General features: G+C 40.4%; 1 protein-coding gene across 1 annotated transcript; it reads left to right on the top strand.

Annotated features, from left to right (window-relative positions):
* Window positions 1-1,608: 1,608 nt before the first annotated feature.
* Window positions 1,609-24,918, top strand: fam161a (FAM161 centrosomal protein A). The gene is made up of 7 exons (XM_072265302.1): window positions 1,609-1,753; window positions 5,349-5,575; window positions 10,755-11,930; window positions 14,206-14,305; window positions 15,260-15,414; window positions 16,136-16,260; window positions 24,836-24,918. The coding sequence occupies exons 1-6, from the start codon at window positions 1,610-1,612 to the stop codon at window positions 16,224-16,226; spliced, it is 1,893 nt and encodes a 630-aa protein (XP_072121403.1). The 5' UTR covers window position 1,609; the 3' UTR covers window positions 16,227-16,260; window positions 24,836-24,918.
* The last annotated feature ends 285 nt before the right edge of the window (window positions 24,919-25,203 follow it).

The raw sequence follows: 25,203 nt of genomic DNA, 5'->3' as shown, positions 1-25,203 counted from the left end.
ACCTGCAAGATCAACAAATTCTTCTAGACATATTTTTCTGTGGTGGGGAATAAACAGCTGAGACTCTTCATCAGGCCAGGAAAGGAATAAGATGGTGGGAGAGGGACCAGAGTGCAAACTGCAACTGATAGGTAAAACCAGGTGAGAGGGAAGGTGGGTGGTGAGGAAGGTAATAGGTGGAAGTAAAGGGCTGAAGAAGGAATCCATTTCTCATATTCAGAGTAGCTTCCAACATGATGGCATGAACATCAATTTCTCTAACTTTCGATAATTTTTCCTCTCCCCCCGAATGTATGTCAGTGATAATAAACTTGATTCTGACTCTTTCTGCAGCGTGGCAACCGAAATTGAATATGCACGCTCCACGTGTGTCCTAACAACCAGAACATGACGTCCCAACTCTTAAACTCTATCACTTGGTCAATGAAAGCAAACACGCCACATGTCTCTTCACCAACTACCCATCTGAGTTGCCACTTTCAGACAACCTTTCGTAATTTGGGCGAGCACCTCCGCATCATCCGCCACAAGCTGGACTTCTCGGTGGCTAAATATTTTAATTCCAATTCCCGTTCCGATGTATCGATCCATGGCCTCCTTTTGTGCCAACATGAGTCCACCCTCAAGGTGGAGGAGCAACACCTTATAGTTCCAACCTGATGACATGAATATTAATTTTTTCTTCCGGCAAACATCCCCCCCCCCCCTATTTTTGTATCAAAACTATAGAAGTTTATACCGCTATCAGTTTTACCAAGACAGTAGTTGCACTTAAATTACAATACAGTTACTACCGTCTATAAAACAATCTATACCGCGGGGGGCAGGTCCACCGCTCACGGAAATCCCCCCAATGTGCCGGCCATGACTGCGTGCTCCCTCTCCAAGGGCAGCCGGGCATGCACGTATCCTCGGAAAAGGGGCAAACAACCGGCCCGGGCTGTGCCCTCCACCTTCCGCCGCCTAGACCTGGACCTGCGAATGGCCATTTTGGCAAGGCCCAGGACCAAGCTCACTGGGAGATCCTCGTCTCGCCCGCTCCTCTCCAAACTGGTTCCCTTCCTCTATTCCCCATTCTAACCTTTTATTTCTTCTCGCCTGCCCATTATTGCCCATTATTTTCCCATTAGCTTCCAGCCCGCCTTTCTCCCCAACCCCTATTTTTTTTAAATCTGGTATCTTCCCCCCTCCTTCTCAGCCCTGAAGAAGGGTCTCGGCCCAAAATGTTGACTGTTTACTCTTTTCCATGGATGCTGTCTGACCTCCTGAGTTCCTCAGCGTTTTGTGTTGTTTTGCTTTGGGTTTCCGGCATCTGCTGACTTTCTCGTGTCTATAAATGTGTACTTGTCTCTTTTCTACAACACTCGTCCCTATTTACCTAGTCTGGTTTTACTCCCAAGGTCACACAACTGAAAAGTGTTTCTCTGTCCTCTAATATTGCCTGACCTGCTGAGCATCCCTGAACTTGGAGAAGACCTGAAACCACACACAAATAAATGAAAAAAGACGCTTCGGGAAGGCGGAACAACCGCGATCTGACCTACCTTCTGGCGTGCCTGACGCCCCGCCTGCCGCGTAGCCGGTTGCCAAGCACCGGTCGCTGGCGGCGATGAGCAGCTCCAGTCCCTATCGAGTCCCGGCTCTCACCTCTCCCATTGACCGGCAGAGCGGAGAATTCACTGCCTTGTACGAGAGAGAGCAAGCCCTGGATCCAGGAATTACTTTGTGTCTGAAATCCGCTAGTAAAGTAAAGGTGGGGAAGCGAGTATGAGGGCCTTGGCGTCCTGTGTGGCCATGGGGGGGGGGGGGGGGGGGAAGCAACGCCGTCGCTTTATCGGCGGATACGTGGACTGCTAACAGCACAACTGTTTTCAAACAGGCCTTTCCTCTCAAATATAAACGTCCGATTTGGATGTTGTTCTTTAAGTTTAGATTTGTCAGCTACCGTTTAAATCAAAGGTGTTTTGATAAGATTTGACTATACGTTACAATAAAGAAGCAGTGTTGGATGACCATCTGTAAACGATAAAAAGCAGCCTGACTTCTTGTCCTGCTGTCTTGGCGCTCCAAAGCCCAGTGACGAGCAAATAAGATTGCATCTGCTGTAGACTTCTTGTGGCGATAGGCTAAATGCAGCAGGTCCATGTCCTTGTTCAGGCAGGAATCAGTTCCAACCATGACGAACCTCTCAAAGCGTTTCATTACAGCAGATGGGAGTGCTTCCGGGCAAAGTCATTGAGGCAGCTCACCCTGCTCTTCTTGGACACCGGTATGATACCTCCCCTGTTGAGCAGGTGGAAATATTCGACTGCAACAGTCAGAGGTTGAAGATGTCAGTGAACACTCCGGTAGTTAGTCTGCATAGATTATTAGTACCCTGCCAGGTACATCGTTGGAGCCTGTCTCCTTGTAGGGTTTACCCTCTTGAAAGAGATTATGACATTAGTCTCCAAAACAGAGATCGCAGGGTCGCCAGATGTGAGGATTCACACCAGCATAGTTTTATTCTCCGTTTCAAAGCGTGAATAAAAGGCGTTGAAATAATTGGGGCGGGGAGGGGGGAGTGAAGCATCACTGCTTAAATGAAGATTATTTAACAGTCATAGAAACTAGTCATTATCAGTATTGATGTTGAAATGAAAAGATTCAGATTTTCTGCACATTGTTCAAACTCAAAACAAAAAGGTCTAAAGTTGAGTGAAACTGAGATATAATTAAATATTCCTGTCTTGGAATGGATAGAATTAATTTAGCCATGGTATTGAGGACAAGGGAAGTGTGAGTAACTCTGACTACAACTAGATTATTACTTTTTAAACAGTCGTTATTAATCATTATACTGTTACTTTAACTGATCTTGTTTTGGAATAGATAAATGATGCTCTGCGGTTTCTGCTTATTTAGTTACTCCCATTTATTTCAGCCTGTCTAATTATTTAAATTTAATTTTATTTACAATTGCTAGATACTTATTCTTGGCATAATCTTAGAAAAGATTGCTTGCCTTTTTAATAAGCACTAATCAGCGATTTGTTTATGCGAATGGAAGCCAGAGCAATGAAAACAATTATTTAACTATCCAGCTCCATAGAGTCAAAGAAATTTAAGACACATCAGGAGGCCATTTGGCCAATAGTGACTGTCAGTTGAAAGAGAGCTACATAGTCTGTACCAACCTTTTAAAATCCCAATTTTAAAATTGTTCAAAAGTGGTTCTAATTCGCCCTTTCTCTCAGATAATGTGTTCCATACGCACACCATCTTAAGAATGAAAAGATTTTTCAACAGATCCTTGGGCTTTATGCATCCTGTTATTTTTATTTTACCCAAATGTTAAGGGAAATTGGTTTGCACGCAATCTCAATTTTTCCTGTAATTTGGTGACCAGAAAAGTTAAGTAGGTTGAACTGATTCTGATGAAAGGTCTTAAATCTTGCAGTTTGAAATTCAACTCTGTATTTCCTGTATTCAGAACTGTGTGAGTGGAAAGAGAGCATGATATATTATACGTTGTTATACTTTATACTTTATTGTCGCCAAACAATTGGTACTAGAACGTACAATCATCACAGCGATATTTGATTCTGTGCTTCACACTCCCTGGATTACAAATATTAAATATCAAAAATATTAAAAATAGTTAAAATGAGTAAATATTAAAAATTTAAATTATAAATCATAAATAGAAAATAGAAAAGTGGGAAGTAAGGTAGTGCAAAAATACCGAGAGGCAGGTCCGGATATTTGGAGGGTACGGCCCAGATCCGGATCAGGATCCGTTCAGCAGTCTTATCACAGTTGGAAAGAAGCTGTTCCCAAATCTGGCCGTACGAGTCTTCAAGCTCCTGAACCTTCTCCCGGAGGGAAGAGGGACCAAAAGTGTGTTGGCTGGGTGGGTCGTGTCCTTGATTATCCTGGCAGCACTGCTCCGACAGCGTGTGGTGTAAAGTGGGTCCATGGATGGAAGATTGGTTTGTGTGATGTGCTGCTCCATGTTCACAATCTTCTGCAGCTTCTTTTGGTCTTGGACAGGACAACTTCCATACCAGGTTGTGATACACCCTAGCAGAATGTTTTCTACGGTGCATCTATAAAAATTAGTGAGGGTTTTAGGGAACAGGCCAAATTTCTCCAAAAAAATATACAATATAGAACAGTATAGCACAGGGGACAGGCACTTGAGCTCATGATGCCTGCACCAAACATGATGCCAAATTAAACCAATCCCTTCTGCTTTCTAAGGATCCATATGCACACATTCTCCTACATATTCACGCACCTATTCACCAGAAGTTCCTTAAACAACACTTGTATTGCCTCCACCACTACATCTGACAGCATGTTCCGGACACCTACTACTCTCTGGGGGGGGAAAAAATTCTTTAGTTTATTCATTTTGATGCCATGAAACTTACCTCACAATCTACTTCATTAAGGCCTTGTACATTATTGTCTGCCTTTTCTGCACTTTCTGTGTAACTGTAACACTTTATTCTGCATTCTGTGAATGTTTTCCCTTGTACTACCTCAATGTACCAATGTGATGAAATGATCTTTATGGACGGCATGCAAAACAAAGTTTTTCACTGTATCTTGATACATGTGTCAATATTAAACCAATTTACATGTTACCCTTCAGATTCTCAGGACATTCAAAATGACTATTAATGTATTTTTTAAAGTGTAGTTGCTGTTGTACTACCAAGCAGCCGATTATGTATAGCAAGGATCACGAGCAACATAGTAACTTCCAGGCACATTAATTTTGGTGATAATTATTTAAAGATTGTTCAAGATGCTGCAGCTAACTCCCCTGTTCTTTTTCATGCAGCGTCTTGGGGTCTTTTGCATCCAGTAGAGAGGGCACACGGGCCTTGGTTTATCTCCAATATTACTACACTCCAGTAATACTGCACTAGTGTGTTAGGCTAGAATTTTTTCTCCAGAGTAGGACCTGAGCAATTTACCAACTCACCTAGGTTTCAGCGCAGTCAGCAGTGCCACCAACAAATGGATCTGACTTATTTATTCAAATCTATATTCTTCCTTCAGCTTATAATGTTTTAATACTAAGTTATTTAACTAATTTGAGAATGACTGATACAATTTTTTGCAGAAGAAAATTAATAGTCACCAGATTTTAAGTTTTGTAATTCATTGGTTTTCATGGTTTGTTTGGCTAACTTTCTGTTTTGATTTTATTCTATGTTTCTGCTTATTATTTTAAATGTACCATTGACTCTGCTCACCTTAACAATATTACAGTAGTAGCAGTACAGTATTGTATTTGTTGAAATGACATAAGCAAATCTTAACTAACAGGGAAACATTGATTTTCTGTTTTTAAGAATGAAAATAATTTTGATCCAGAAGAGCAAGTAGACACTGAAGGTTCCTTAACCTCCAGTGATTTGTATGGCAAGTCCAATGAAGACTACTATAAGAAAATAGAGAAACTAAAAAATGCTTATATTCATACTATGGCAAAGCTAGAGAAATTGTACAGGAATAAACTTCATGTCAGAAATGATATCATTGATTCAGACGATCTCCGTGGAACCCCATTGTGTTACAGGTAGGCACGATGATCACTAAATATAGTATGTTCACACGAAAACTAAATTGATTTTGTGGTCTACCTAAATACAGAGGAAAATTAACTGCATACTCCTACGCTTGAGGAAGCAACAAAATGAATACTATAAATTGTTAAATCAATATTGTTTTGAACTGAATATCAGTATCTGTTGCAAGACTCAACAAACAGAACTCTTAAAATTTTTGTTTCCAGAACTAGATAATTACAATTTATCCTCCCACTTCTGGTTTGCCAGCACTTTTCGAGTCAATGTTATTTATGTTTCTTTTCTAGTCTTCTTTCTGCAATATTTTCTGCTGAATCGCTTTCTTGCTGATATGTTACTCTCTTTTCTGGATGGGAATATCTCTGATCATTTTTTAAGATCTTTTGACTCTACAGAACCTGGCAGCTCCTTTCATTTATCTATTCTACCATACTAAGAACAATTATTAGCAACTTTTTTAACAGCACTTTCTTAAACTCTCAACTTATTGCCATTGGCATTCTGACATCAGCTTTTTATTGGTCAGTTTGACAAATAACTTGTTCCCATCTTCAGTATCCTTATTAACACAAGATCCTGGATCCAGCCTACTGCTGCAAAGCCACAATAGCTACCAGAAAACTGACTTCCAGCAGATTTACAATTCTTCAGTTGAACAAGGGTCATCTTTAAGAAAAGGATGGCACAGAATTTTGTTTTTATAAACACTTCCCTGTTGTATTTCTTTCTCTTATTCTTCCTTTCATCTGATGTTTCCTTTCAAGAGCTGAATCTTAAATGTGGCATTGTCACTGAAGCATTTTAATTTGAGATCCAATAATGCTTTTTCTCAATAAGAAGAAATTACAATGATATGTGACATCTACATAGTTGCTCCTGTTTTCCAATCTTTTTGAAGCTTTCAATTTTTCTCTCAATTTTTATGTTTTTATCTAAAAAACAAGTTTTTTTAGTCCTTTGTCTACCCTGCCTGTTATTTCCTCAAAAATTTCAAACAGATTTGTCAAGGAAGAGTTCCCCTTAAGGAAACCATGCAGACTCTGACCTATTTTATCATGTATGTACCTTCAAGTGCCCCAAAACCTCATCCTTCATAATGGATTCCGGCCTCTTCCCAACTACTGAAATCAGGCTAACTGGCTTATGTTTCCTTTCTTTTACCCCTTCTTAACTTAAAGAGTGGAGTAACATTTGCAATTTTCCTGTCCTCAGGAATCATTCCACAATCTAGTGATTCTTTAAGGATCATTATTAATGCCACCATAATCTCTTCAGCTACCTCCTTCAGAACCCTGGAGAGTAGCCCAGCTGGTCCAGGCGACTTATCTACCTTCAGACCTTTCAGCTTCCTAACCAACTTCTCCTTAGTAATAGCAACTACATTCACTTCTACCCTTTGACTCTTGAATTTCTGGCATACTGCTGGTGTCATCCACAGTGAGTGCTTAAGTAAAATATTTATTAAGTTTTTCTGCATTTCTTTGTCCCCAATTACTACCTCTCTAGCGTTTTTGTTTCCAGCAGGCTGATATCCACTCTTGCCTCTCTTTTATTCTTTATATAACTGAGAAAAACTTTTGCTATCCTCTTTTATATTATTGGCTAGCTTACTTTAATTTCATCTTTTCTGTCCAATTTGCTTTTTTAGTTGCCTTCAGTTGGTTTTTAAAAGCTTCTCAATCCTCTAACTTCCCACTAATTTTTGCTGTATTATATTCCCTCCCTTGTGTTTTTATGCTGTCTTTGACTTCCCTTGTCAGCCATGGTTTCCTCATAGAATACTTCTTTGGGATGGATCTTGCACTTTCTGAATTGCTCCCAGCCATTGCTGTTCTGCCATCATTCCCACTAAAGTCCCCTTCCAATCAACTTTGGCCAGCTCTCCTCCTACTTCTGTAATTCCCTTTATTTCACTGTAATATTAATGCATTTGATTTTAGCTTTTTCCTCTCAAACTGCATGGTGAATTCTATCGTATGATCATTGCCCCTTAAGATTTCCCTTTTTTTAAGTTCCCTAATCAAATATGGTTCATTACACAACACCCAGTACAGAATTGCCTTTCCCCTAGTGGGCTCAACCACAAGCTGCTCTAAAAAGCCATCTCATAGGCATTCTACAAATTCCCTGTCTTGGGATCTAGCACCAACCTGATTTTCCCAATCTACCTGCATATTGAAATTCCCCATGACTATTGAAACATTGCTCTTTTTAATGCCTTTTCTATCTCCTATTGTAATTTGTACCCCACATCCTGGCTACCATTTGAGGGCCTGTATATAACCCCCATCAGGTCTTCTTACCCTTGCAATTTCTTAACACTACCCACACGACTCTACATCTTCTGATCCTACATCACTTCTTTCCAAGAATTTGATTTCATTTTTTTTTTACCAACAGAGCCACCCCATCCCCCAACTACCTGCCTGTCTTTTTGATATATTATGTATTGTTGGCTGCTAAGCTCCCAACTATGATCTCCTTTCAGCCACGACTCAGTGATACCCACAACGTTATGCTTGCCAATCTCTGACTGCGCCACAAGATCATTTACTTTATTCCGTACACTGCGTGCATTCAAATATGGCATCTTCATTCCTGTATTCATCACCCTTTTCGATTTTGCTCCCATATTACACTTCAACTCATCCCTCTGCCTGCAGTTTTGCCCAATTATCTGCCTTCCCTTCCCCTCAGTCTCACTAAATACTGCATTGATTTGTATACCAACTGGCCCGTCCTCAATCCTATCACTCTGGTTCCCACCCTCCTGCCAAATTAGTTTAAACCCTTCCCAAAAACTAGTAAATTGGCCCACAGGGTTAAGGTAACCTGTCCTTTTTGTACAGGTCATACCTTCCCCAGGAGAAATCCCAATGATCCAGAAATCTGAAACCCTGCCCCATACCAATTCCACATGTTCATCTGCCAGATCATCTTATCCTCACCCTCAATGGCGTATGGTACAGGCAGTAATCAAGAGATTACTACCATTGAGGTCCTACTTTTCAGATTTCTACTTAGCTCCCTAAATTCTCTGTTCAGAACTTCATTCCTTTTCCTACCTATGTTGTTGTTACCAATATGTATCACGATTTCCAGCTGTTCACCCTCCTCCTTTAGAATGCTATCAACCTGATCTAAGAAATCCCTAACCTTGGCAGCTGGAAGGCAACATAACATCCAGCTGTCTTTCTTATCCATAGAATCTCCTGTCTGCTCCTCTAAGTATGGAATCCCCTATCACTACTGCAGTCCTCTTCTTCCCCGCTTCCCTTCTGAGCCACAGAGCCAGGCTCAGTGCCAGAGAACCGGTCGCTGAGGCTTCCCCCAGTAGGTGATTCCTCCCCAACAGTATCCAAAGCGGTATTATTGAGGGGAGTGGCCAAAAGGGTACTCTGCACTGGCTGCCTATTCCCTTTCCCTCTCCCGAAAAGTTGCTTCTACCACTTGGGAGTGACTACCTTTTTATTGTACCTATCATTCACTTCTTCATTCTCTCGTATGAACTGAAGGTTCATCCAGCTGCAGTTATCGGGGAAACTGGAGGTCTCCCAGAGTCCCCACATCTCACGTGAAGAACATACCACTAACCCTGGATCAATTCTCAATGCACTAGCTGTGTACTAACAGACAAAGAAAGATAAAAACTCACCAGAAACTTACCTTGGCCTTTGACTCTTCTCGCCCAAGCCTCTTGAGCCAAAGCCTGACTGCTCTAACACTGTCAAGTCACACAATGGTCATTTCTGCTTAAACTTTGTTACTTTTATTGGCTTTGGCTAGGTGGCTAATAGATTGCTATGATTGAAGCCCTCTGGAAAGTCCCGAAAGGCCCTGAGCTCTCTTTAAACTTCATGCCGCCTCAGCCAAACAAGCGATTGCTCACAATATAGAAGTCCACTGAAACTTGGACAGGCTATAAGTGATGATTAATCCTAGGAACTTGAAACTCTCAAACCTCTTGATTTCAGCACTATTGATGTAAACAGGACCATGTGCATTCCCCCCCCCTTCCTGAAGTCAATAACCAGCTCTTTTGTTTTGCTGACATCAAGGGAAAGGTTGTTGTCATGACACACTACGGTGGTATCTACTACGAACATGTACGTGGAGTTAGAGCAGAATCTGGTCACACATTTGTGAGTTTACAAGGAATAGTGTAGGGGATGAGGACACAGCCTTGTGGGGTGCTAATTTTGAGAATAATTATGACAGAGCTTTTGCTGCCTATGCTTACCAAATGTTGAAAGGACTAGATAGGGTGGACATAGAGAGGATGTTTCCTGTTGTGGGGGTATCCAGAACTAGAGAGCACAACCTTTTAGAACAGAGGTAAGGAGAAATTTTTTTTAACCAGAGAGTAGTGAATCTGTGGAATGCTCTGCCAGACTGTGGTGGAGGCCAAATCTGTGGGAATGTTTAAGGCAAAAGTTGATAGTTCCCTGATTGGTCAGGGCATCAAAGGATATGGTGAGAAGGCAGGTGTATGGGGTTGAGTGGGATCTGGGATCAGCCATGATGGAATGGCAGAGCAGATTCAATGGGCTGAATGGCCTAATTCTGCTCCTATGTCTCATGGTCTTACTGGCTGTGGTCTGTTTGTCAGGAAAGAGGGAATTTACAAAGAGAGAAGTTGACATTTAGGAGTTATGGACAAGAGAAAATCTGCAGATGCTGGAAATCCAAGCAACACACACAAAGTGCTGAAGGAACTCAGCAGGCCAGCCAGCATCGATGGAAAAGAGTACAAAATGTCCTGCTGAAGGGTCTCAGCCTAAAACGTCAACTGTACTCTTTTCCATAGATGATGGGCTTGCTGAATTCCTCCAGCATTTTGTATGTTTTTTTGGGAGTTATGGGATGAGTTTGCTAGCAATTATAGTACTGAAGTCAGAGCTATAATTAATAAACAATAGTCTAACATAACTGGTTTTACTGTCCAAAAGCACCAGAGTTAAGTGTAGATTCAACTTACTTTTTAGCCTCATCTTGGAATGCTCTACAATATCACAGCCTTCGTTATCCTATTATCCTATTTTCTGTATTATCCGCTTCTGAGTACTTGCATTGAGATATTCTCTTACAAGAATATGTAATGCAAGTTGTTTTTAAAAAGTATTTACTATATTATTAAATAAAACAAACTGTTTGTGTACATTTTTATAGTTCAACTTGCAAACTGACTACAGATAAAAAAAAAGATGCTCATCTTTCTTATTCAACCTTGGAGGTTGAGGTGAAGAGTACTGCATCCTTAAGCCTATCTGACTCATCCACTGATGGTCAGGAAGTATGTGTGGAAAATTTCACATCCCATGGAAGGAATCAAATTCAGAGAATGTGGGATGGGTTTTCTGTGGAGATGTATACCTTGTGTGATAAACCCCAGAGACTTGGAAGTTCAAATTTGCAGAAAGCAAAAATAGTTAAAAAGGAGCAAAAACACTGGTCCCCAAAGATAACAATACCACAGCCCTTCCAAATGACCATCAGAGAAGTTGAAAAGAAGCAGCAAAAAAATCGATCAAGATCTGAAATTGAAGTAGAGAATTATATGCTAAGCAAACAATTAGAAGAAGAAGCAGAATGCCAGAAAATTTTTCATGCAAATCCTGTACCAGCCCACACCTATATCCCACTAATGGAAGAAATAATGGAAAGGAATGAGGAAAGAAGGAAATTTGTTAAGGCAAGGAGCAAAGAGATTCTACTGGCAATACAGAAACCATTTACTTTTATTGAAAGGGAGGAAAAAAAGAAAGAAGTTAGAAAAATGCAAATAAAGGATCTTGATCTTTTAGTAAAGAAAAGAACAACATTTAAAGCAAAACCTGTCCCCAAGTATCTTCATGATCAGAAGGTCATTGACAGGATTAAAGAGCAAGAGCTCTACAGAGCAATAAGGATGAAGGTGAGAGCTCAAGGATTGTTAAATAGTGCATCCCTTCCAAAGAGCATGCTTAGTAATGCCACCTGTAAAAGAAGAAAAAGGGTGTGTTGTGAGCCAGATAAGGAACCGAAATTCAAACCCAAGATTAATGCCAAAGTTCCAGATTTTGAGATGTTGCACAGAAAAGCTCAGAGACAGCTCATGAAAAGCAAGATGAAATTGACAACTATATGTGAACCCTTCCAAATGCATACTTTGCATGTTTTTTCTAATGGAAAGTTTACGGATGGTACAATAGAAGATGAAACTGAGTTGAAAGGGGTGCACTGGCCTTTTATGTCAAGCAGCAAGCAGTCAAAATCACACAGCAGTGTAAATTCAACTCCATCAGGATCTTTGGATTTGGAAATTATAAGAAGCACGGAAGAATCAAAGAAGAAAAAAGCTATTGGGTAAGAATTATATCTTTGGTGTGATAAGTGTAATCAATGACATGTTAAATCAGATGATCCATACCTATTTTCTGAATTTAGCTGTTTTAGTGAAAAACTTACAAGAAAGCAAAGCTATTTTAAGCTATTTTTTGTGGAGTGGACTCATAGCTTTATACTGGCTTTGTCTGCTCTCTGTTCTCAGAGCTGATGTAGGATTGGGACCCAAAGCATGGATAATACCTTTTCTTGCACAGATGCTGCATGACCCATTATGCTTCTCTAACAGATTGTTTGCCCATATTCTAGAATCTGCAGTCTTTTTGAAGTTCATGTTGACTCCAGTAACTTCACTGACCATATCAATATCAATCTTTGAAAAAAATCAAATTGATCAAATAGTATCTTCTCTTAACAATTCTACTCTGAATATCTGAATATCCATGTCTTTCAAAAGTGTAAATTGATCCTGAACCAATATTTTTTTTCAAAAACTTCACTGACATTACACACTCTAGCTTATAATACCCTGGCTTATACTTTATGCTTTTCTTGATCAAAGTTATATTACAGGCAGTCTTTCAGTCATCTGGCAGTTCACTTTTGGCCAGCAAATTTGGTGACATGCTAAAAAAATGTATTGGGGAATTTTCTTGATTTTGTTTGTTAGTAATTTTTCATGCCTCCCCCCACTTTTCCCTCATAGCATCTTTTTTAAAACTCCAAACTTTATGTACTGCTGTCCGGCCTCCTTTTTCAGTTCAATATACATGTAATAGCTTCCATTTTCTTTATCCAGTCTTCAGTATCTTTTGACATCCATGGTTTCTTGGACTTGTTTTCCTTACTTTTCATTGTTAGGGAAATATAGTACGCTAGCCCTGAACTCTCACTGTTGCACTTTTAAATGACCCCCATTTGTTGGAGACAGAAAATACTGCAGAGGTTAGGATCTTGAACATTTCTAGGATGTCTGTTTTAACAATGTCCTGTCTTATGATATTGAAATTGGCATTTCATCAGTTCAAATCCTTAATTTCAAGTCCATCTTTATCCTGTCTCATAACTACCTTGATACTTGTGGCATGAAACTTACTACTTCCAAGTGGCTTTTCCATTGACACTCCAGCACCTATCCTGTCCAATGTTGCCCCCTCTCTAATAGGACCAGTTATGTATTAGCTCAAAATAATAAAACAAGATGAGAAAGAAAAGGGCTGTCAGAAGGGTCTCTCTCTTTGAAGAAGGTATTGAGGGAATGGTTAAGTGGCAAATAACATTTGTGCCACAGAAGCCTTAGGCAGTGATCATCTCTGACAGGAGAACATCCAACCTCCAACTCTTGACATTTCAATTATGTGATCAGATCCCTCACTATCAATATCTTATGAGTAACCATTGGCTAGAAAGTCGACTGGACAGGCCATATATACCATGACTATAAGAACAGGTCATGAAATAAGTGCTCGGTAGGACTCAACTCTTGACACCTCAGGGCCTTTCAATTGTCTGCAAGGTGCAGGTCAGGAGGTTGATGAACCACTGTCTGAATGAGTGTAGTGCCAACAATTCTGAGAAGTTTGGTATCATGATTTGCACCACAGATATACTTATGGAGACTGCCCATTCCAAGTTGAAAAGCAGGATTTCCAATATACCAAGTATTTAGATATGCACTCTCACTGATCTTCTGTAGTCTGGCATTGAATTTTCTCATATGAGTTTCTGCAGCAGAACTAATGGGAATTTCTGACAACTGGCACGTTGGCACCTGTGCTGTCCTTGAATCCACCCCACTGTAATTTCAAGTGCATGTAACATTTATGTCCTTTATTTCTAAATCATTGATTTACAGGACACAGGACACCATTCCTTCATATTCACTTTCTTCTTACTTTTCAATAATGCTAAGTGTTTAAGGGTGAAGTAAAATATAATAACATTGAAGGCAAATTCTGACTGATGGGGACCGTTGCTGAATATGTAGCAGGATATAATGAATTAAGCAATAGATGAGGTAAGTGGTGATGTATGCATTTGAAGTCACACAGAAGGACCATGAATCTAATGCGAGATCGCCCAACCATCTCCCTGATTTTTGTCAATTATCCCTTGCGATTGCCTCTACGATGCCCCCGATCTACCTCTTCTAGGTTAACCTCCAGTGCCGTGTCAGAAGATGAACTTTGTTCTTTTTCTTTATCAGCCATTTATAACTGAAGCTGCAACACTGTATTCAGAATGAACTGCATCCAATTTTGCATTTTACAGTTTTGCCTCCATTGTGTTTTACCAGAAATCGTGAAAGAAAACAGACAAAATGCTATCTTTTAGAGTTTAAAGAGATGAAGGAAAGAGAAAACACAAGGCCTTTGCTCCAAAAGGTGCTGACACAGGTATGCTCTTAAAATATTTTGAGTTGCTTTACTGTTACACTTCACACACTTTAATATTTTATCCGGTTAATTTTTTTCGAATCCTGCATATTTTGAAAGCATAACCTACTAACCCGACTCATGAGTCATGTTGAACTGGATCCTGTTGACACTGGGGTGCAAGCCCAAGGTGTTCCAGACTCTGCTGGCTTAACTTGAGCAGCTGCAGGACTAGTGGGTTCCCAAAGGTGAAGGCTTATAAAAACTTTGAGAAGGAGCAAAGCTCATCTTCAGCTTAATCAGCAGTAGAATTGTTCAATATTTTAGAAATAATTTGGCGGGGTATGGGGGCATATTGAAGGGTTAAAAACTAGTAAAATGTAATAGATATTTATTTCTAAATTACTGAAAAAACCTAAAAGTATACAAATAATTAAAACCTTGAACTACATTCCTTTTATTTAAGTGAATTTGCCTTTCTCTTCCATGATAATTGCAGCCTTCATTGAAATTCATGGAAATTTGGATCCAATGCCATATTCATTTTCATTTTGGAACTTCTACATTAACAAGAAGTCCTGAAGATTAAAACCACTGTTTCTTTGGGTTAAATATGCAATACTTTTTTATTGAAAGGTGCATAAAATGTATATGTCATTTTTAAAATTGCAGATCTTTTTTCAAAACATTTTGTCTGCTAAGCATTATGACTAATTAGAATTTAATATTAAAAAGTTAACATTATCTGAGCAGTGTCTCTTGAAATGAACAGAAAATACATCAACAACTCATATGTCTTTAATCTACAGTAGTATCTGATTACATTTAGGTGTACAAAACAACAAATGAGATATTTTGATATCTCAAAATATGTATTTTATTCTAGCTACAGCTATAATCACTGGTGTGAATTTGTAACAGACAGTTTAATAATGTTTATAAACTAAAATTGAAGCTGCTAACTGTTATATACAGATAAATGCTAGAAGATCAGCAGAGAAATATACTGCAGCACAAAAAGAACGAGGATTGAAGAAAGATTTTGTTTTCCAGCGAGGTCATTTAGCTTTGCATTCAAATAATCGAGAGTCTGTGAAAAATGAAGACAACAACTGTATAAAAGAAGAAAGGTAACTTCAGTTTAAACAATAGGTGTAGTTTTTACATTTTGGAGGTTTTCAATTTTCTAGTATTTCTTATTGTGTTTGAATAATTTGTAATCTTAGTTTATTAAATACTAATTGTTAAACTGGGATTCCAGGCTTTAAAAAACAAATTTGTAAAGAAACTTTGAAATAAGGAGAGTGTTCAAATTGTTGGTAAATTAAAATGTAGCATAATTAAAATCCTACCCTATCCTAAAAAGCAAGTCTAGTTTTGAAAAGAGTTATTTTTCTTAATACACAAAAGAACACTGAATTAAACAGCATTTAAAACTTTGTTGATATTTAGTGAACACTGTGGATTTAACTTTGAAATCTTTTATTTAATTTCAATATATGGGAGTTACTGCTGTTAAACTGCCTATATTGCAAAGTATTTTAAGCTTTGTCAACCATACACATTGTCTGAATAAAGTGATATGATCTATTTACTCTCGACTAAGAGAGTCAAAATATTTGTTATGGACTAAATAAATGAAATTAAATAATCTTTGGAATCCAAAAGATCACTTTTGGTAACAGAAATGTGATCTCAGGTGAGAAATAAATTATCTGTATCATACACAGCTGAAATATTTTGTGCAATTATTGTTTTGGAACACTAGATCAGGTTTGTTCATTTGAAAAGGTTGTAGGACTATGACTGAAACAGTGGAGGCTATTGACTGTGTTAAAATTGTTCCTCTAGTTCTCAAGAGGAAGATTATGGACTTGACTTTGAAGATAATAATGAAGATGAGGAGTCAAGGGTTGCAGAAGAAAATCAAGACAGAATGTGAAGTTCAGTGACTGTAAAGTGGCAGGAAGTTTGAAGTATATATCAATGATTAACTGCATTAATTGAGATTTTTCTGAATGACAATTACGTTTCATTGCTACTGGGTACTATTATAATATAATATGATCATAGACTGGCAAATTATAGAATTAATGACAAGTTACTTTATATTTTTATTACTGAACTAAAGGCCTTTTAATCAGGTTTGCAAATTTGTCTGGTGATTCTCAAATATACAGCAGAAATCCAACTGATGTTAATGCTAGCTGTACTTTTTGTAGCTGATTTAGATGCCGGCAATTACATTCTAGTGTTTGTTTGGAATAATATTTATACTGAATATTACCTGGCTTAGGTATTTGCACTAGCAATATCTTTGGCTGTTTTCTAAATATTTTGGCCAATTCCTCAACCTGCAGCAGTTGAAATTGAAGGTATCTTTATCATCTTGCATTGATTTCCAGAGATACCTATCTTGTAACAAAGACTTGATTTTGAAATTCTCATCTTCCTATTCAAATTTTCCTATTCCCTCAGTCCTCCCAAACTCTAAATTTCCAACAACCTCTTGGAAGCCTGTTTCTCTCAAATTCTGGTCTCTTGACCATTTCTAAATTTAATTGTTCTGCTATTGACAATCCTGCCCTCTCCAGTCTCCATAAGTTCTAGAACTTCCTCTGTAAACCTCTATATGTTGAAGATACTCCATGACAAACTTTTTTGTGATCTGTCCTGATGTTTCATTATGAGTCTTAACATCAGTTTTGCTCCATTGAAGACAAAAATATATACTGTATATTTAGAGTGATACATTACAGAAACAGGCCCTTAAGTCTACTTCCCATTCCCATTCTGATATGCTAATCCATGATCTCGTCTACTGTCGTGATGAAGCCACAGTCAGGTTGGAGGAACTCCACCTTTATATTCCATCTGGGTAGCCTCCAATCTGATGCATGAACATCGATATCTCGAACTTCTGGTAATGGCCACCCCCCTTCATCATTCCCCATCCACTTTTCCCTATCTCACCCTATCTCTTTGCCTGCCCATCACCTCACTCTGATACTCCTCCCCCATTTTCTTTCTTCCATGGCTTTCTGTTCTCTATCAGACTCCCCTTTCTTCATCCCTGTATCTCTTTCATCAATCAACTTCGTAGGTCCTTACTTCATCCCTCCCCCTCCCAGTTTCACCTATCAACTTGTGTTTCTCTGTCCCCATCCCCACCTTTTAAATCTACTCATCTTTTTTTTTTGCAGTCCTGACAAAGGGTCTCGGCCCGAAACATTGACTGTACTTTTTTCCATAGATGCTGCCTGGCCTGCTGAGTTCCTCCAGTGTTTTGTATGTGACCCTTAAGTCCAACTGGTCAATGCTGACTAAGATACACATCTAAACTCATCCCATTTGCCAGCATTTAGCTAACCTTCTAAACTTTTCCTATCCATGTACCTGTGTAGCTGTCTTTTAAAAGCTCAGGTACTTCCTCTGGTAACTCATTCCACATACATACTACACCCTGTGTAAAACAAAAAGATTCCTTCTCACTTTAAACCGATGCCAAGAACCCTACTTCTTGATTTCCCAAATCTGGGAAAAAGACAAGAGTACATTCACTCTATCTATGCGCCCCCCCCCCCAATGATTTTCTATACTTCCACAAGATCACCTCCTGCACTCCAAGGAAAGAAGCCCTATTCTATCCAACTGCTTACTATAACCCAATCTCTCAAGTCCTGGCAACATCCTTGCCAATCTTTTCTGCACTATTTCCAGTTTAGTAATAGCTTTCTGACAGTAGGGTGATCAAAACTGAACACATTACTTCAAATGCGACCTCACCAGTGTCTTGTAGAAGCAAACCAATACATTCCACCTTCTATAGGAATTCCCCTCTCTGAAGAATCTTCAAAGCCTTTTTCACCACCCTGAGTACCTGTGACTCTAAGTTAATTATGAAATCCAAGGTCCCTCTGTTTTACAACACTCCCCAGGGCCATACTGTTCACTGTGAATGTCTTACCTTGATTTGACTCTCCAAAATGCAAAACTTTGCAATTACCTGATTTAAACTCCATTTACCAATCCTCAGCGCCCTTACTTGGCTGATCAAGATCTCCCTGTAATTTTTGACTGCTTCACTGTTCACTATACTATTTATTTTAGTGTCATCTGCAAACATTAAAGTTGTACAAGAGCTCATGTTGTGATGGGAGATTTTAGCTATCCTAATGTAGTCTGGGATAATTAATAATGTGAAGAGCAAAGCAGTATCTTTTCCAGAGACTTTCATGATTGTTATTCTTGTGGTCCAATGAGGAAGTGGGGTGGCACCAAATTTGATTCTCAGAAATGACATGGGATAAGTGTTAATGGGGGAATATTTAAAGAATAGCAGTTTTAGAAAGGAATAAGTAAGAATTGATGGGAGAAAAACAGAGCAGCAATAATTTTGTGGGTTGAAAATTGATATGCCCAGGGCAAATTGGCATCAAAGGCTAACTGAATAATTAGTTGCCTGTCACTTGGAGGTAGCTCGGTTTTGTTTGAGTTTGTTCATGTGACAACAGTTGGGAATATAGTAAATAAGTGTTTTTTTTTAGAATCCCACTGATTCTCACACAGCTACCTGGAGTATACCTCTTCCTACCCTGTCACTTGTAAAAATGCCATCCCCGTTTCTCAGTTCCTCCATCTCTACTGCACCTGCTCTCAGGATGAGGCTTTTCATTCCAGAACTAATGAGATGACCTCCTTCAAAGAAAGGACTTCCCATCCTCCACCACCAATGCTGCCCTCACCTGCATTTCTTCCATTTTGCATATGTCTGCCCTCACCTCATCCTCCTGCTGCCACAACAGGGATAGGGTTCCTCTTGTCCTCACCTACCACCCCACTAACCTCCACATCCAGCACATAATTCTCCATAACTCCTGCTATTTCCAACAGGATCCCACCACTGTGCACATCATTCCCCTCCTCCCCTCCCCCCCCACTTTCCGCAGGGATAGCTCCCTACGCGATTCCCTTGTCCACTTGTCCCTCCCCACTGATCCTCCTCCTGGCACTTATATTTGCAGAACAAGAGTTACACCTGCCCTCTTCCCTCACTACCATTCAGGGCCCCTAACAGTCCTTCCAGGTGAAGCAACACTTCACCTGCAAGTCTGCTGGGGTCACTTACTGTATCTGATGCTTCCAGTGTGGCCTCCTTTATATCAGTGAGACCCACATAGATTTGGAGACCGTTTCACCAAGCACCTATGTTCTGTCTGCATGAAAAATAGGGATCTCCCTGTAGCCAACCACTTCAATTCTACTTCCCATTCCCGCACCCTTTCCAATATATCAGTACATGGCCTCCTCTACTGCCCCAATGAGGCCACACTCCTGTTGGAGGAGCAACAACTTGTATTCTGTCTGGGTAGCCTCCAACCTGATGGCATGAATATTTAGTTCTCAAACTTCCAGTAATTGCCCCCCCACTATTCACCATTCCTTATTCCTGTTTCCCTCTCTCACATCTCCTTACCCATCCTTCATTTCCCTCTGGCGTTTCTTCTCCTTCCCTTTCTTCCATGGTCTTCTATCCTCTCCTATCAGATTCCCCTTCCTCCAGGCCTTTACCTCTTTCATCAATCAACTTCCCAGCTTTTTACTTCACCCTCTCCCCTTTCCCAGTTTCACCTATTACCTGCCACCTTGTACTTCTTCCTCCCCTTTCCCCACCTTCTTACTTTGACTTCACCCCTTCCTTTGCAGTCCTGAAGAAGGGTCTTGGCGAAACATCAACTGTTTACTCTTTTCCATAGATGCTGCCTGGCCTGCTGAGTCCCTCCTCTATTTTGTGTCTATTGCATTGGGTGGACTTCTAATTGTTTATGGTTTGTATACTTTGCCACATGCACCCCATGTCCCTGGTGTCACAAAGGTGCCTGTGGATTTTCTGTCACTTTGTCTTCCTGATAGCATGGGCGAACACGGCTGCAGTGTCCTGATCCCTAAGCAATACACAAACCTCTGCAGTCAGCCAAGATACCTGGTTTGTCCTCAATGCACTTTACCATTCAGCCTATCACTGATCCCACATATTCATCAATGCTGACATGATGATCATAGGGTCCAATGTCATTACGATTCTACACATTAAAATACCCATTGGTTAAAGGATTGGAAAACAGAGGACAGGCTTAAATTGATTGTTGAAAGATACAAAGACAATTTGAACATAGTGACTAGTTATTATTTAGAAACAAGAAAAAATCTGCAGATGCTGGAAATCCAAGCAGCACACACAAAATGCTGGAGGAACTCAGCAGGCCAGGCAGCATCTATGGAAAAGAGTATAGTCGACGTTTTGAGCCAAGACCCTTCATCAGGACGGGAAATTTTGAATAGCAGATATTAATTACAATGAGAACCAGTCTTCAAGAAATAAAATCTGTTAACATTTCAACTTCAACTTTCAAGCTATTAAAATCAATCATTGGGTGTGGGACATTCATATTCTGTCCCATTGCCACTATACAGAGGAAGGCAATAGATGCAACGTTCATATTAATAGGTGCTCATTGAAAACTTCATGATGAGAACAGGGAACATATTAAGTGGCCATCACCCGTATTCACACATTGTTAAAAGGATTTGTAAAGCTTTGAGTTTAACAATACGGGTGACCTGAGTTCAATTCCAGCTGTTGCCTGTAAGGAGTTTGTACATTTCTCCCTGTGACTTCTGGGTGTTTTAGCTTCCTCCCACAGTCCAAAGACGTACTGGTTAGCAGGTTAATTGGTCATTGTAAATTGCCCCATGATTAGGCTTGGATTAAATCTGGAGTATAAAAGGAGAGATTTCCCTTAAATCACAAAGAAGCTGTTGTTACAGATGTTATCTACTGGTCGATCAAACAGGAATGATAATCCTGTGCTTCACTGCAAATATTGGAATCTTTTGTGTGTTCTGCTGTGGGTGTATGAAGAACGTAAACCAAAAATCCAGTACTTTATCATATAAATTTAATGGGTTTTAAATTATAAGATGGAGGAAATAGAGTGGTTATTTAGTCCTTTGAGCTGTTCTGCAATTTGTTGGGATCATGGCTGATCCAAAAATGCTTCAGTACTCTTTCTAGCCCATTCTCTGTAACCCTCGATATCCTTACTGAATTGAAATTTATCAGCCTCAGCTTTAAATATGCATTAAATGTGCACAGCTCTCTGTGACAAGTAGTTCTAAAGATTCACAACCCTCTGAGAGAAAAATTCCTTTTTCATTTCAGTTTTAATTGGGTTCCTCTTTATGGTAAAAACATGCTGCTTGATCCTGGATTCTCCCATGAGAAGAAACATTTACTCAGCGTTTACTGCAACTAGCCTCCAAAAATTTTTTAATGTTTCAGTAAAGTCATCTCTCATTTTTCCAAACTTCAATGACAAGACTTGCGGCCTGTTTAACTATTCCGCTTGGGATAATCCTTCCAAATCCAGGATCATCTTATTGAACCTTTCTGAAATACCTCCAAAGAAATTTCCTTAACTAGTGAGACCAAAACTATTCACAGCACTATAGCTGTGGTCTCATTGGTACCTTGTACAGCTGCAGGATGACTTCCCTACTTTAATACTCCAGCCCCTTGGAAGAGTGCCAGCATTCTATTAGCCTTTCCTGTTTGCTCTATTTCTACAATGCCTTTCCATGTTTTGTGCACGAGACTCCAAATTCCCATTCTGCTGCAGCTTTCCGCAGTTTTACTCTATTTAAGTTTTATACTGTTCTTCTTTACAGAATTAATTTCACCCTTCCCACATTTCACTCCATTCTCCATAATATTTTCCCATTCACCTATCGATATACGAGAGGTGATTGATAAGTTTGTGGCCTAAGGTAGAAGGAGTCAATTTTAGAAAACCTAGCACATTTTTTTCCCAACATAGTCCCCTTCTACATTTACACACTTAGTCCAGCGGTCGTGGAGCATACGGATCCCTTCCTTGTAGAAGTCGGCATCTTGGGCCTCCAGAAAGTGGTCCACAGCAGGGGTGATTGATAAGTTTGTGGCCTAAGGTACAAGGCGATGAGTTATTACCTTCAAACTTTCTGCATAATCATGCAAAGAGTTCAGCTGCATGTGTATGTAATGAGAGCTGTATAACTCATCTCCTTCTTCCTTAGGCCACAAACTTATCAATCACCCCTGCTGTGGACACTTTCTGGAGGTCCAAGATTCGTATGCTCCACAACCGCTGGACTAAGTGTGTAAATGTAGAAGGGGACTATGTTCAAAAATAAATATGCTAGGTTTTCTAAAATTGACTCCTTCTACCTTAGGCCACGAACTTATCAATATCCCCTCGTATCTTTGTAAGTTGTTTGCGTCCTTTGTTTCTTTGTACTCTTTGAAGTTATTAATAAACTGTTACCTCTTCAAAAGTTTCTATAAAAGTAATCTGATAGGATGTCCCTACTAATAAAGCCATACTGACTACTTTTGATCAATAAAGCCATACTGATCAATGCTTTACAGTACCCGTGACTTGGGCTCAATTCCAATTCCAATTCCCTCTGCTGTCTGTAAGGAGCCTCTATGTTCTCCCCATGGTTTTTCCCCAGTTGCTTCAGTATCCTCCCATCGTCCAAAGATGTATCTGTTGGTAGGTTAATTGGTCATTGTAAATTGTCCCGTGAATAAGCCAGGGTTAAATCCAGAGTTGCGGGCTGGAAGGGCCTATTCCACTCTGTATCTTAATAATAAATAACTACTTCCCAAGTATAGGTAGCATCTCTAGGAAGAGGTGCAGTTGACGTTTCAGGCCAAGACCCTTCGTCAGGACTAACTGAAGGAAGAGCTAGTAAGAGGTTTGAAAGTGGGAGGGGGAGGGGGAGATCCAAAATGATAGGAGAACACAGGAGGGGGAGGGATGGAGCCAAGAGCTGGACAGGTGATTGGCAAAGGGGATATGAGAGGATCATGGGACAAGAGGCCCAGGGAGAAGGAAAAGGGGGAGTGGGGAAAAAACCCAGAGGAAGGGCAAGGGGTATAGTCAGAGGGACAGAGGGAGAAAAAGGAGAGAGAGAGAGAAAGAAAGAATGCATATAAATAAATAACGGATGGGGTACGAGGGGGAGGTGAGGTGCAGAAGTTTGAGAAGTCAATGTTCATGCCATCAGGTTGGAGGCTACCTAGACGGAATATAAGGTGTTGTTCCTCCAACCTGAGTGTGGCTTCATCTTTACTGTCGAGGAGGCCATGGATAGACATATCAGAATGGGAATGGGACGTGGAATTAAAATGTGTGGCCACTGGGAGATCCTGCTTTCTCTGACGGACAGAGCATAGGTGTTCAGCATAACAATCTCCCAGTCTGCGTCAGGTCTCGCCAATATATAGAAGGCCACATCGGGAGCACCGGATGCAGTATATCACCCCAGCTGACTCACAGGTGAAGTGTCGTCTCACCTGGAAGGACTGCCTGGGGCCCTGAATGGTGGTAAGGGAGGAAGTGTAAGGGCATATGTAGCACTTGTTCCACTTATAAGGATAAGTGCCAGGAGGGAGATCAGTGGGGAGGGATGGGGGGGACAAATAGACAAGGGAGTCGCATAGGGAGCGATCCCTGCGGAAAGCAGGGGGGGGGGAGGGAAAGATGTGCTTAGTGGTGGGATCCCATTGGAGGTGGCGGAAGCTACGGAGAATAATATGTTGGACCCGGAGGCTGGTGGGGTGGTAGGTGAGGACCAGGGGAACCCTATTCCTAGTGGGGTGGCGAGAGGATGGAGTGAGAGCAGATGTGTGTGAAATGGGGGAGATGCGTTTGAGAGCAGAGTTGTCGGTGGAGGAAGGGGAGCCCCTTTCTTTAAAAAAGGAGGACATCTCCCTCGTCCTGGAATGAAAAGCCTCATCCTGAGAGCAGATGTGGCGGAGACGGAGGAATTGCAAGAAGGGGATGGCATTTTTGCAAGAGACAGAGTGAGAAGAAGAATAGTCCAGATAGCTGTGAGAGTCAGTAGGCTTATAGTAGACATCAGTAGGTAAGCTGTCTCTAGAGATGGTGAAAGAAAGATCTAGAAAGGGAAGGGAGGTGTTGGAAATGGACCAGGTAAACTTGAGGGCAGGGTGAAAGTTGGAGGCAAAGTTAATGAAGTCAACGAGCTCAGCATGATTGCAGGAAGCAGCGCCAATGCAGTCGTCGATGTAGTGAAGGAAAAGTGGGGGACAGATACCAGGATAGGTTTGGAACATAGATTGTTCCACAAAGCCAACAAAAAGGCAGGCATAGCTAGGACCCATATGGGTGCCCATGGCTACACCTAAAATCATTGAAAAGTTTAAGAGCATGAGAAGTGTCACGAACATAGGTAGGAAGAGATTGAACAAGGGGGGATAAAACCGTGTCAAGGTATGCAGAAACGAGTTCGGAGGGGCATCATTTTATCTGCATTACAGCCATCTGAAGACAGTGTATAGTGGTAGTACAATTCATTGTGCAGGAGGATCTGACATGGAGGGTATTTCTTACAGACAATCAAGTGCTTGTTTGTCATATATGGCGATGAGGTATTCTGCCATATGATGTTCAATCTTCTTACTCCGTGCATCTTTGCCTGCAGGGCTTCCAGGATATTCCTAACTAACCACTATCTGATGGTTTTGTGGTCCAAAGTGTGTTTCTGCTTAACTTTTGAACAAAAGACAGAGTATCAAAGTCCCAGTGAATGGAACACTGAACAGAAACCAGGCATTACAACACTGGGAATGAATAGAACCTTGGTGTTTGCACACTCTGGCTCTACACAACTAAATGCAGCACCACACAAAGACGTCCATCAAGATGAGGGCTTTGTTGGATGCTGCCTCAGCTTTACTTTCTACTGGCAATGCGCTTAATTTATGACTTTGCTGTGCTTCAACAAGGATAATGTACATCTTTACACCTTAAGCAAGATGGCGCCAGTGAACCATGGCAACATTCTGCGCG

The sequence above is a fragment of the Mobula birostris genome, chromosome 8 (assembly GCF_030028105.1).
Source record: "Mobula birostris isolate sMobBir1 chromosome 8, sMobBir1.hap1, whole genome shotgun sequence".
NCBI classification, from domain to species: domain Eukaryota; kingdom Metazoa; phylum Chordata; class Chondrichthyes; order Myliobatiformes; family Myliobatidae; genus Mobula; species Mobula birostris.
This window is presented reverse-complemented; position numbering and strand designations above follow the sequence as displayed.